The sequence below is a fragment of the Carcharhinus amblyrhynchos genome, chromosome 11 (genome assembly GCF_965287045.1).
Source record: "Carcharhinus amblyrhynchos chromosome 11, sCarAmb.v2.hapA, whole genome shotgun sequence".
Lineage (NCBI taxonomy): Eukaryota > Metazoa > Chordata > Chondrichthyes > Carcharhiniformes > Carcharhinidae > Carcharhinus > Carcharhinus amblyrhynchos.
In genome coordinates, this window is record NC_137334.1 from 45,500,489 (window position 1) to 45,514,456 (window position 13,968).

Below are 13,968 nucleotides of genomic sequence, written 5' to 3' on the forward strand. Positions count from 1 at the left end.
TGGGGAGGCCAATCAGAAAAGCATTGGAATAGCTAAATCTTGAAATCAGCAACAGATGAGTTGAGGCATGGGTGAAGGTTATCAAAGCTGCAAATGTTCAAATATTATGGGATTGAGCTCTTTTGGGGGTTCAGTAGGACATGGATTGTAAACACTGATATCACAGCAACACTAACTCTTAGTGCAGTAGTTGTCAGAATGGGCAATTACTAAATTAGTTGATTGGACAGTACTGGAGCACCCCTCTCCTCCTGCCCCCACCTTACACCCTCCACTCTGCCTGATGACCTTGTGTGAGTTAAATGGAAGTGATCAGCAAATGGCTTCCTAAAGTGCATTCGGTCTCCCTGACATAGAGAAAATACAGAACATTAAGTTACTAAATTGGAGGAAGTATTTAGAAAATGATGGCTTGTCCCGCAAGAGTGTTTGGGGTTCTAAACACTCACGTAGGAATAAAATGGTAGCTTGCGTGGGGAGGGAGAACAGATGGTGGGGGTAGAAGAATGGACCAGGGTGTCTGAGGAAGGAATGGATCCTCCAAAATGCAGAGCTATGACTAGGGAAGGAATGTTTGATGAAAACATCATTTTGCGATGGTGCGAGATGGCATGTTAAATATGGCATTGGTTGAGTACTAGGTAAATACATTTGCAACTAAGGCAGGGAAGGGACTAACACAACAAAATGCTGAAGGCCTGAATTTGTATGAATAATGATTATTGTTGGGTTAGAACTAAACTGCTCATTACAGACTCTTCACATGGAAATAAGTTTGCTTTTATGATTAAATAACCTATACATTTTAGTTACTGTTACTTTCACTCTAACATGGCCCTGCTTTGAAACTTATAGTTTTGCAGCAACCTGATACAAAAGTGAGGTTTTACCTATGGAAGAGGAAGAAAATTGGAGGGCTCAACTTGAACTCATTCTATGTACCTCCCTGCAGTTAGTTTCAGAATTGCACTGGTAAATGCTTGAAATTGCTGGGTTTGTCAGCCACTTTGGCTGCAGAAGTCTAATAACCTGGGATTGATGGGAGGGCTGGAACGGCCAAGAGTCATTTTAAAAGATGGTGGCAGGGAGAATGAAATTATTTGAAGGTTGCCAAAGTCACATCAGAATTAACCTCTTCCGGCTTTTCAAACTAGTCTCAAAGCACCATGTTTCAATCTAAAACTTCACATGCAGCATATGTGGAGCTTATAAGCATTTTAATTAAAATAATTTCATGACTCACTTCGTATGTAACAATACATTCGACAATCTGGTCCTCACTAATCCCCACAATCCACTTCTCCATCAGGTAGGGAGGCTACAAAACAGAACAAATGTTGCAATGTTTTATAGGATATGAACTTTGTTAAATGATCTTCCCTCCACATTTAAAGGCCAATGAAGCTCACACTCCGTTTCATTGAGTATCAGATGTTGATGTGACTGTAAATGTTTATGACTGTAAATATGCAATCTATTTCAAAACATTAAATATTCAATGTGGAAGTTTTTAGAAGTGGAAAGTTCTAGACCAGTTATTGCATTAGAATCATGTACACTATTTCCACTTGTTTCCCTGACCACAATGCTTAATCTTTGCAGAGGTTTTTAATACAAACTGTAATGTCCATTGCTGGATAGTAACCAAACAAAACAAAAGCCATTGGATGGGATTTTCCACGCAACCTGGTTACTTGTTTAGGATGAATATGATGCAAAATATTAGTATCCTACAAGATGAGCTTAAAGGGAAGCTTTGAAAAGATTTATTTACACAGTGGGTGGTTCAAATATGGAATTTTCTTCTATAAGGAGTTATTGAATCAAAGTCCCTGGCCAGAGTTTGCCTATAAAGTTCAGTTGTGTGCCTAGGCCAGAAGCATGTGAAATCGTAGGAGAAGATCAAGTGCGTGTCCTGACATCATTACGTCCAATATTTTGGTGAGTGGGCGCAAGAGAGTTGGAATCATGCTTGCCAAAAATCAAGAAACCAATTTAAATTATTTAAACATCAATTGACTGGGCTAATATATTGCCCATCTGCCTTTATAGTTGGCGAGTGTGATGACTGGCCAGGCAGACTTTACATTTTAACTTCAACCTTGATCCAGGGCAGGATGAAAGTTAGGGGGCTCAGATAAACTAATATGCTCGAGAATTGAAGTCTGTGTGTGATTGAGCTGCCTAGACATCCGTAGCATTGTTTTGACATCGATATTTATTTTTCCTGGGTCAGCAGCTCCTGGAGTCAGCTCCGCAGTGGCTGTCTCCCTGAAGGAGCACATTGGAAATGCCAATCCACATCCTCCCCTCTCCCAGTGCCCGCCCTCTCCCTTCTCCCAGCGCCCGCCCTCTCCCCACTCCCAGCGCCCGCCCTCTCCTCTCCCCATACCCAGCGCCCACCCTCTCCCCCTCCCACCCCCTCCCAGCGCCCATCCTCTCCCCACTCCCAGTGCCTGCCCTCTCCCCACTCGCAGCACCCGCCCTCTCCCCTTCCCCCAGCGCCCGCCCTCTCCCCTTCCCCAGCGCCCGCCCTCTCCACTCCCTCAGCACCCGCCCTCCCCCCTTTCCCAGTGCCAGCCCTCTCCCCTTACCCAGCGCCAGCCCTCTTCCCTTACCCAGCGCCCGCTTTCTCCCCTCTCCCCCAGCACCCGCCTCTCTCTCCTTTCCCAGCGCCTGCCCTCTCCTCTCTCCCAGTGCCCGCCCTCTCCCCTCCCCCAATGCCCGCCCTCTCCCCTCCCCCAATGCCTGCCGTCTCCCCTCCCCCAGAACCCGCCCTCTCCCCTCCCCCAGCGCCCACCCTCTCCCCTGACCCAGTGCCCGCCCTCTCCGCTTTCCCAGTGCCAGCACTTTTCCTTCCCTCCCTCCCTGGGCAGCACTCCACCTTTCAAGTGCATATTTCATGCTGAATAGCCATCAATTGAACAACCAGCATGAAATGGTGCCCCAGGGCCGAATGCAGCTGGGTGTGCAGGCTGCACCAGGTGCATATGCTCGACAGGTGAGAAATTCAGGCCGAATTCTTTTCAAAGTGAGTAACATCTGCCGTAGGAATATGCAGGAAGAACAGGAAAGTGGGATTGATCCTAAGGTGACTTAATGTGGGGATGAACCCTCTGAAGTCTTCAAGAATGAAGTGATCTCTTTCTAAGACAGGTCTGGATTTTGCTGTGTCTGGTGACAGAACAGCTGCCCACGGATTTTCAACAAGCTTGTTGGTGGAGACATCCAGTCATATAGTGTCTGTCTAAAGGTGCAGCTCCTGCTACAGGAGATCAGTGGGCGATTGTGAACTGGCAAAACTGCAAGAATATCCTTCAACCCTTCAGATTGAAGAATCTTGACTGAGATGTGCAGACTGCAAAGCAGGAAGTAATCAACAGGAAATATAAATTACACTTAAATTGTTGCATTAAGAACAAAGTAAAGGGTGGAATTTTTCATCCTAGCTACAACGCCCAGCAGCAGGAGTTAGAGTGACTTAGGCTGGAGAGGGCACAGTGGTTAGCACTGCTGTCTCACAGCGCCAGGGACCTGGGTTCGATTCCCTGCTTGGAACACTGTCTGTGCGGAGTCTGCACGCTCTCCCTATGTCTGTATAGGTTCCCTCTGGGTGCTCCAGTTTCCCCCAGTAGTCTGAAAGATATGCTGGTTAGGTGCATTAGCCATGCTAAATTCTCCCTCTGTGTACCTGAATTGGTGCTGGACTGTAACGACTACAGGATTTTCCAAGTACCTTCATTGCATTGTTAATGTAAGCCTACTTGTGACACTAACAAACTTTAAACTTTAAAGTGGGGCAGTTGCACAGATCTTGTGCTGTTTACTTTATTAAAAATGGATCTGTGAATGGGGTATTGAATTTCGGTGGTACAGGGAAGAAGTGGTCTGCCTCCCGTCACCTCACAGGCTCCAATATCCATATTTAAATGGCACCCAAACAATCAGGTTGGTGCCAACCAGGGGGATATCAGTCCTCCTGTCAGAGTCCATTGAAAGGTCATCCCTCCCCTTGAATCCTCCCTTCTGGCTTCTTCAAACTGGCCTGCTAACCCCCTGACTCCCATCTTGCTAAGATCCTGGATTTACTCGGGCTCCTTGATGGAATGGGACTGCCTGTAGTCCCAGCAGTGGCCACACCTCCTGTTGGGACAACGGAGCGACCAGCCAATCCGATTGGCTGTCAGCTCTTTAATGTTGGATTTCCACTGAGGTCTCGGGTTAATGCAATTAACGTTGCTCTCAGCATTAAATTGCTGCAGGTCACCTACAGGGATAGTGGATGTACTCCCAATCCAACTTCTTAACTAGGGTCCAGGATGGCCTGTAAAATCTAGCCTCATGTCAATTGTTAATCAATGGTGAGATAGCTGAAGGAAAGGGATCTGGAAACAAGGCAGCCACATGAAATGAAGACTGTCGCTGTCATGGAAATAACTGCCGACACAAATAGGTTGGACCAATGTTGTAATTCTATTCAATTTCCACCATAATGCACACGTGGAATTATGGTGCAGTATTATTGTAAAAAAGCCTTAATTTACGTCTCAAGATACTTCATTGCCAATTAATTATCCCAGGTCACTGTTGTTCTGTAAGCAGTTAAGACAAATAAATGAGATCAATTTTTATCTGTTCTTTGCTGCGCTTGAGGACTAAATGTTGACCAGAACATCAGGATATCTTGTCTGCCCTCCTTCATGGGACCTTCTACATTCTCTGGAACAGGACACCTCTGACTGTGTTCTAGAATGGGCTTTCACCCACACAATCTACTGTCTTGGAGTCTGGATTGCTGCCACTGGTATAATCAGTTTCACTAATAATCTACAATCATGTTTTGTGCGGTACAGTTAAGCAGATGCATCATCGCTCTGATGCACTAACACTTGGGAGCTGACATAACAAAAAGGAATAAATGCAAGCTGCATATTATTTCATTTATATCTCCAGTAATAAGTTACAATTCTACCACCAAGCTCTGCACATAATAATATGGAGAATGTGGGTCAAAATAAATTGCAGAAAATTCTAACTCTTCTAAATGCGACTCTACCCTGCTGACAACATAACATCCATCTTAATGTATAAAACTGCTAAAACGCATTGGCTTAAATGTTCAGTATGAATGAATTTACACAAAATGTGTGCCCAAACATCGTTACCTTGGTCATTTTAATTACATCTGTATCCTGCCGATTAGCATTGAAAGTTACATCCTTGATGTAGGTCAATGCCACATCATCACCATCCACTTCCACATACATTTTCCATTTAGAATCCTGACAAGAACAGAAACACGTTGTAACAGGGTATACATGAGCATGTCATCTCATCAAAGACAAGTTTTACATCTATTTTACTGTCAGATTTTGACATATATAAATGTCAACTGTATTTTCTTTCAAAAGCCCAAGGACAAGCGACATTAGAACTGAAACCAGGTAACAGATCTTGGTCAGAATAGGGTTGGTCTGATATGCAATTCAAAAACACCACTCATTGTAGTTGAATAAACAAACACTTCTAAACTGAAATAATTATGTTTGTTACCATTAAGATGACTTCCCAGATATTTCTAAGATTTCAAAACTATTTTTGGTTTAACCAAATATAACGTTGCTACATTTTACAAACAGAAATTTAGTTAGGAACATATTGTTTCCCTTTTCTCATTAATAAAGATGTGGTGGAATGGTTACACAGAACTGCATGCATTAATTATTACAAATCTCTCACCTAAAAGCATGGGCAAACATAATTTCCCAATAATTTAAAGTTCAAATTAAATCTTTTAACAATGTGGTTGAGGATGTGTAAAGAGCCATACTTGAAATTATTCAGAAATTCTTTATTTGTTGTAATTAATTTTGTTCCAGTAGTGGAAATCTACAAAATGTTATTCACCAGGGGGAAGGTGATTCAACAGCACAGCCTAGAGGCTGCTACAGACATACAAGTATGTTGCGTTTAAAAAAAGTTGACTCCCGGGATTAGCTCTTTAATAGAGTGATATATAAATCGAGTTGTTACATTAATTAACATTCTGATGATTGCAAAAATATTCCTCACATACTAAACTGCCAGACAAGCATTACATTTGCTTCAAATATATGGAGAAACTGCTTAATATTAATAATATAGTTATTCTATCAGAATAGCTCAGTAGCTATTGCTGTACTTTCAAATAGACTGGTGATTCGATTTCCCCAAAGAAGCAAGTAAAATGAAACATGTCGATCTAGAAACAGACAACAGCTAAATCTATTTTCAAAATCAGCCTTTTTCCAGATGCTACAAAACTGTGAAATAAATATATTTCAGTCTCATTCAAAAAACATATTTCAATATTTGGCTTTATTGTAGTAGCTGGTAATTTACTTGAAAAAGGATTTCCTTATTCTGCAGACTGCAATGGCTAGCGCTGAGACTGGTTTCTACTGATGTCTTTAATCTTCCACTACTATCTCATAAACTCACTAAATGACTGTTTTTCACAAATTAACTCAGATGCTGAATCTTGGTGATTATTTGGCTGGGAGGGTGTTGTACCCTGGTTCAATCCTAATGGTGACCAGATACACTGCTTCCAGTAGGGGACAGTGGAAATGATCCTGGCTAATTTTCTTTTCTCCTGAAGTCAGGGGGCACAGAGGTGATTTGTGAGATCCTGATGTCACTCAGAGATTAGCAAGTCTGCTCAGACCAGGGAGCAAAACTTGACTCTCTGATCTCGAAGGTTGAGTACCATATCAAGTAATGCAGTTACTCACTACAATGAGCCATTAACAGATTTTTGATACACACTTTTGTTTTCCTTACAAATGGTTATGTAACTAGCTGTAATGTCTATTATTTCAGAGAGCTGACACAAGCAGGAGTGGACAAAAGCTTTCACCCAGTGCTGTATGATTTCATCATTTGTATCTTTCTCAATTTTATTTCAATGACTAGCATAAACCATTACAGAGACTTAACAGCTGCAACAGTCTTCCCATCTGGGAAAATCTTTTCCATTTCTATATTATTGATTTTGTTAAACCCATACAAATTCATTTTTTATTTTCTTGCACCAACATTTCTAATTTTAAAATGTGAAATTTAAAAAAAAGTTTCACTATCCTACAAATCTAAAAAGGTATCCTAATGTTTTTACCAGAAAGAATTGATTTTCATCCATGTGCTCTGACACATGGAGATATTTTCGCTGTGTTTTGCACGCTTAACTTACAAATGCATTTGTGGACAGAAGGGGCACAAATCTTTCCCTTTCAATGCTTATTCATGATGTACATAGGAATTGCATTATCTGTAAGGGAGGCATGACAAGGTGACAAGTCCTTTGTTAGCCCCAGATGATTTCTGTTTGTTCGCTGTTGGCAGCACTGTGTGCATTGTGTAAGTGGAACTCTCGATTCCCTTCCCCCCACCTTCCCCAGAAAAGTTGTTTTAATCTGTCTGATGACTTGCAGCCTTGGTGGGAATAGGCATTCCCCACATTAAAGCAGAGATTTTACACTGGATAAAATTTAAAAATATGAAAGGTGCCAACTCATAAAAGAACACCTCTGTGCATCTATTCTCTCAGTCAACCGTTTAAAACTCATTATAACCAAAATGCACACATTTCACTAACTAAAATCTGATACACAAATCACATCTTTGTGCATGTTTTTTGTGGCATGTCAACAATTTGTTACAGTAAACAATGTTCCCCAGCTAACTATACATCCAAACTTGCAACAATACACCATATACCACACAAGCAACACCTTTCATGAATGCCCCTTTTATTCTCTTTATTTTCAGTGCGTGGCATCATTTTCTGCATTGATTTATATCAGTCCCATTTGCTAAAACTTTGTTTTCAACTTCATGCCTGCAGCTATAGAACATAGTCTCTTCTGGATTTGTGAAATTGTTACTTTGTGAACAGCAAATTGATACCAGGCTGCGAAAGAACAGTGAAAAGGTCTGCCTTTACTCACACAACACCCCAAACAGTGAACTGTTGATGTCAATCAAAAAAAAATTGCTTTTCACATAACTCTTTTCATGATCAGTGTACGTCTCAAAATAGTTTACAGCCAATGACGTGACTTTGAAATGTGGTCACTATCATAATAATGTAAGAGACACAACAGCTAATTTGAACACAGTAAACTTCCACACACAACAATAAAATAATAACCTGATCATCTGTATCTTACTGGAATTGACTGAGGGACAAATTATTGGTCTAAACACTGACAGTGATTGCCTCCTCTTCTCTGAAATAGTGTCATGGCATCCTTTACATCCACCTGGTAGGCAGACAGGACCTTGACTTCTTGCCCCATCTGAAAAATGGCACCTCTATGCAGCAGTCTTTAGTCCTGCACTGGAGTATTGACGTAGATCTGCTTTGTACTCAAGGAGAGGGATTTGAACCTGGAACTTTATGATTCAGACACCAGAGTTTCTATCAACTGAGCCAAGGTTGTAAAGAGGCATGGTCTGACAATAAGGAAAAGCACAAAAACAGGATACCCTCACAACACTAGCTGATGAACAGCTTACTAATACTACTAACATTTTCACTCATCTATCTTTTCAACAGAACTAAAATTTCTTGCTCTATTTAGTTCTGATGAAGAGTCAAAAGGACTCGAAACGTGGACTGGAATTCTGCGACCTTGCCTGTGGCTGCGATTCTCTGGGGCTGTAAATGGAGATTTAGCTGAGCATCAAATTGGGGTGGCACAGTGGTTGCAATGCTGCCTCAGAGCGTCAAGGACCCAGATTCGAAACCTGGCTTGGTCAGTGTGTGTGTGGAGTTTGCACATTCTCCTCGGGTCTGCGTGGATTTCCTCTGGGTGCTCCAGTTTCCTCTCAGAGTCCAAAGATGTGCATTGGCCATGGTAAATTCTTTCAGTGTACCCAAGCTGGCACCAGAGTGTGGCGACTAGGTGATTGCAGTGTTAATATAAGCCTACTTGTAACTAATAAATTAACATTAACTTTAATTCTCTGTTCTCACTGGCAGCCGTAGCAGGGCATCTGAGAGTGGAAAAGCCTGACTATTTGTCTGAGATGCTGCCAGACCTGCTCTTATTTCAGATTCCAGCAACCGCAGTATTTTGTTTATTTTGTTATTATGAACACCATTGTTGTTCAATTCAATGTGGTTAAATTCTGCCTTATCTCAGGGAGAATAATCATTCAGGCAGCCAGTGACCTCTTTTGTCACTGAGCTCACAGTAAAATACTTCCATAGAAATATGGAAATATAAGAACAGGAGTAGGGTTTCCAGATCCTCAAGCTTCTCCCATTATTAGATGATGAGTGATCTGTACTTCAATTCTATTTACCTACTTATTTGCTCTTCTCTTGTATCCTTTGATAACCTTACCTAACAAAACTCCATTAATCTCAACACTTGAAAATTTCAACTGACAACATAACCTTTTGGGAAAGAAGTCTAATTTTCCACTACCCTGTGTGCGAAAATATGCTTGCTGATTTCACGCTCAATGACTTTGCTCTAAAGTTTAAGATTTTCCCCCTTGTTCTGGACTTCTCCTCAGGATTAAATTGTTCAATATAAACCTTCTAATCATTTTAAAAACAGTGATTAAATCAACCCTCAACTTTCTAATCTCAATAGCACACAACTTAAATTTATCCAACTTCTCAGAATTTAGCATCATCCCAGGGAATCTGCACCCCATCAAAGCCATTATATCTTTCCTGATATTATCCATGCTGTTGGTCAGTCATGAAGCAGAAGCCCAGGAACAGGTATCTCTTGCCTAATTCTTACTGGGGGAACAATGCCTACTGTGGGGAACAAAAAAATGCACAAGGTAAAACAAAATCAGCTGTCTCCACTTTATCCCATAAATTATCTTCCAGATATTAAATGTTACTCACACCACTTCCCATGTCCAAAGATCACTGTGCAAAAATGCTGCCACAAGGGAAATATATTGCGGTGCTTTGAATGTAGCAGAGAGTTTGTGCACATATCTGAACTGGGAAATGCTTGAAATTGTTCACAGTTACCAATTAAACTTTTTAATAAAGATTTTCATTTAGCATGCTAAAGGACTGATGAAAGTTCTGAAGTAAAACTTCAGAAACTGTCAGTATTAACCGACAGTATTTGACAAACATCTAAGTCCAGCAACATTTCTACTCTGCATCATTATCTTGGTCGGCAGATCAGCAAATGTCACTGCTTGGTTTCAAGTGGAAATGAGGCCCGAGATCAGATAAGTATCTGTTAATCTGTGTTACTCCATTCTGTTTACAATGTCATTGCCTACTGTTCCAACATCCCTTGGGACAATTGTAAGTATAAAAAAGAATCTACAGGAAGCTGCTCACACAGAACTACACAAGTGGACCTCACTAGCATGTAGGGGTTACTACTAGGTCTTGAACAGAGGATTTTTTTTTAATCGCCTCAGGAGAAACAATGTCCCATAATGATGTACAGAACTATTACTGCACTAATGAAGAATCATACATAATTCAGCACCTTTCACTTGGCACCACTGTGATATACTCATTAGCACAGACACACAGTGGAAGTCAGATGGTGTCCATGCAATTGCAGGCATTATTTGCAGTGCAGCTGCTTTCATGACATTGCCAGTATATAAAAACATGACGCCAGTTTGTTTTATTTAGTGCTAAACCTTCTAGTTTGTAAAAACAAGCCTGACACCAACCTGACATGAGCAAGTGAAAATAATTAGCTCTCATTTTCTCAGCCTCCTATTTCCTCCTCCCTGCTGCGTTCTCTTCCCACTAAACCACCACATGTCATTGGAAATAGGAGGCAATTAGTGGGCTCATTTCAGCCCCACAACTGCAGCAAAAAGAAAGTATTTATGATGGCACAATGAACAGCTGAAAGATTAAATAACATTTGCCTTTTGAAAAGAAAATGACTTCTGACTAAATGGGGCATTTTTGATTATATTCAACCATCCTCAGCGCAGCAGTTTTAAATGGGGCCTGCCTATGTGATATAGGATCCTTAAAGAACACAAAATGAGTCATTTAGAGCTAAAAGCATGAAAATAAAATGCAACTTGAGGCAGTAATTTGGTGTTTCACTGTATTTTGAAGTGTAGAAAGGCAGAGAAAAAGGTGTTTTTAAAACTTAAACTAACATTTACTAAGCCGTTGAAGAAATATTGTAACTGCTAAGATTACAAGGAAATCCAAAGTCAAGATATCTCCCCTACACACTCAAAAGGAAATATACTGCCCTTTTAACTTTTAATTATGATTTATATTGCATTAGCAACAGAAATACAGACTTAACCAAAGGGTAACCATATGATTACTTATCGAAAATATACTTTACCAGTTTTAAAATCTTATTTAGTGTTTATTGATTCAGAAAATCAAACATAAATAATACTCTACTGAACATAAGGTCACTGATCTCGAAGAAATATGAAAGATCAGCTGTTAAATAAATCAAAACTCAAAGGCACTTCACAACAATCCACCAATGTTAAATATTTGTGATAGTAAGAGTGGCACAGTGACAGTGGTTAGCATTGCTGCCTCACAGCGCCAGGGACCTGGGTTTGATTCCCGGCTTGGGTCACTGTCTGTGTGGAATCTGCATGCTCTCCCTGTGTCTGCATGGGTTTCCTCCAGGTGCTCTGGTTTCCTCCCACAGTCCAAAAGACGTGCTGGTTAGGTGCACTGACCATGCTAAAATTCTCCCTCAGTGTACCTGAACAGGCAGCTGAGTGTGGCGACTAGGGGATTTTCACAGAAACTTCATTGCAGTGTTAATGTAAGCCTACTTGTGACGTTAATAAAAGAAATATTTTCTTTGATGGTAGATGAAGATTTCAAGAGCAGTTTGAATTTATTTCTAAGTTACCAGGGACTGACAATATCTCAAACCTGCACACTGTAATAATGCTCAAACTCAAACTGGATTCAAGAACAGCAAGTATGCAGAAATTAAAATGCCACATTAGTGAAAGATACTTCTTAGAGACTGGATTTGGAATTCTTTTGGAAGATGTAGAGGGTGCTTTGCCCTGCATGAAACCTAGAGTCAATTCTAATTTAATAGTATAATGGTTTTGAAAAATTCTTAATTGCCCAATGCCAATTAGCTTCTTTCAATATGTAATACACCAATAAAACAATATTTATAAAACTGATGGTATATTTTAAAGTTTGAACTCTCCTATCAAGTAACATAAATGAGATTTAAAAAAACATGTTATAGTCTTCTTCATAATATCAGCTCCATTAGGCATCAAATACATCCTATACCAGATGTGAAAGCTCCAACAAACCACTGAATTAAAACTCCCTACCAAACCACAGACTGTGAACACTTTTAGCAATTACTACCAACCATCACCAAACCACAGAACTACCAACCATTACCAAACCACAGAACTAGCAACCACTACCAAACCACAGAACGCTTGGTAGCCTCTTCCAAAGCACAGAAACCACAGAAATACTAGCATCCTTCACCAAACTACAAATCATTCAACCTCTTAAATATAGATCACACAACGGTTGCCATCAAACTACACAACTTGTCACCTCTATGAAACTGTACAAATCTGAATACAGAGCATGCTTCACCAAATTATAGAATAACAATCTCATTTACCAAACTATAGCAGTTGCAGCCTCCAGTGAAGTACTTCATTTCCTGACTTTTGAAATTCAATGGGAAATTTTGTGCCTTTGGGTGAGAGTGGATGGGATCAAGGGAAAGATACTGGGACTTGTAAGGCTGGCCATTTGGCAATGACGGAGGAATGAGGAGCTTGCATGACTGCATGTACAAGAACCACAAGATCATCAGAAAATGTGCAGCATTAATGCTATGTGCTTATAGGATTTGCAATTGATTGCAAATTTATGTTCTTAGTCTTCATAATCTCCGTTGGGTACAATTATTTGGCGTAGAATGTGCAGGATAGAAATGGGCCATTCAACCAAATTGGCTTGTATCAGTGTTTATGCTTCATACAAGCCTCCTCCTATCCTTCTTCATCTTACCCTATTACTGTAATATTTTGTTCCAGTGGCCTTCATATGCTTATCTAGCTTCACCCCAACTATTCTAACCACCCTCTGGGTAAAGAGATTTTTCCAGAATTCCCTATTGGGAATATTTGTGACCATAAAAACATCAGAATTAGTAGCAAGAGTAGGCCATTTGCCCTCTTGAGCCTGCTCCACCATTCAATAACATCATGGCTGATCTTTTCATGGACTCAGCTCCATTAACCCGCCCACTCACCATAACCCTTAATTCCTTTACTGTTCAAAAATCTATCCATCTTTGCCTTAAAAACATTCAATGAGGTAACCTCAACAGCTTCACTGGGCAGGGAATTCCACAGATTCACAACCCTTTGGGTGCAGAAGTTCCTCTTCAACTCAGTCCTAAATCTGCTTCCCCTTATTTTGAGACTATGCCCCTAGTTCTAGTTTCACCCACCAGTGGAACCAACCTCCCTGCTTCCATCTTATCTATTCCCTTTATAATTTGATATGTTTCTATAGATCACCCCTCATTCTTCTAAATTCCAATGAATATAGTCCCAGTCTACTCAGTCTCTCCTCATAAGCCAAGTCTCTCAACTCTGGAATCAACCTAGTGAATCTCTTCTGCACCCTCTCCAGTACCAATATACCTTTTCTCAAGTAAGGAGACCAAAATTATACACATAAGAACATAAGAACATAAGAAATAGGAGCAGGAGTAGGCCATCTGGCCCTTCGAGCCTGCCCCGCCATTCAATAAGATCATGGCTGATCTGTCGTGGCTCAGTTCCACTTTCCCGCCCTCTCCCCATAACCCTTAATCCCTTCTCTTATCAAAAACCCATCAACCCGCTTCTTAAAAATATTTAGCGAGGCAGCCTCCACCACTTCAACGGGCAGAGAATTCCAGAGATTCACCACCCTTTGAGTGA

At 40.8% G+C, this 13,968-nt stretch overlaps 1 protein-coding gene across 2 annotated transcripts in view; it reads right to left on the bottom strand.

Moving 5' to 3' along the window:
• LOC145350092 (mitogen-activated protein kinase kinase kinase 20-like) overlaps positions 1–13,968 on the bottom strand; it is a 48,995-nt gene that overhangs the window by 12,454 nt on the left and 22,573 nt on the right. For both annotated transcript variants that reach the window (XM_080198981.1, XM_080198982.1), the window contains 2 exons: positions 5,166–5,282; positions 1,244–1,318 (listed from right to left, as the gene is read on the bottom strand). In XM_080198981.1, coding sequence (XP_080055107.1) covers positions 1,244–1,318; positions 5,166–5,282 — 192 coding nt within the window. The remainder of the gene's footprint in view (positions 1–1,243; positions 1,319–5,165; positions 5,283–13,968) is intronic.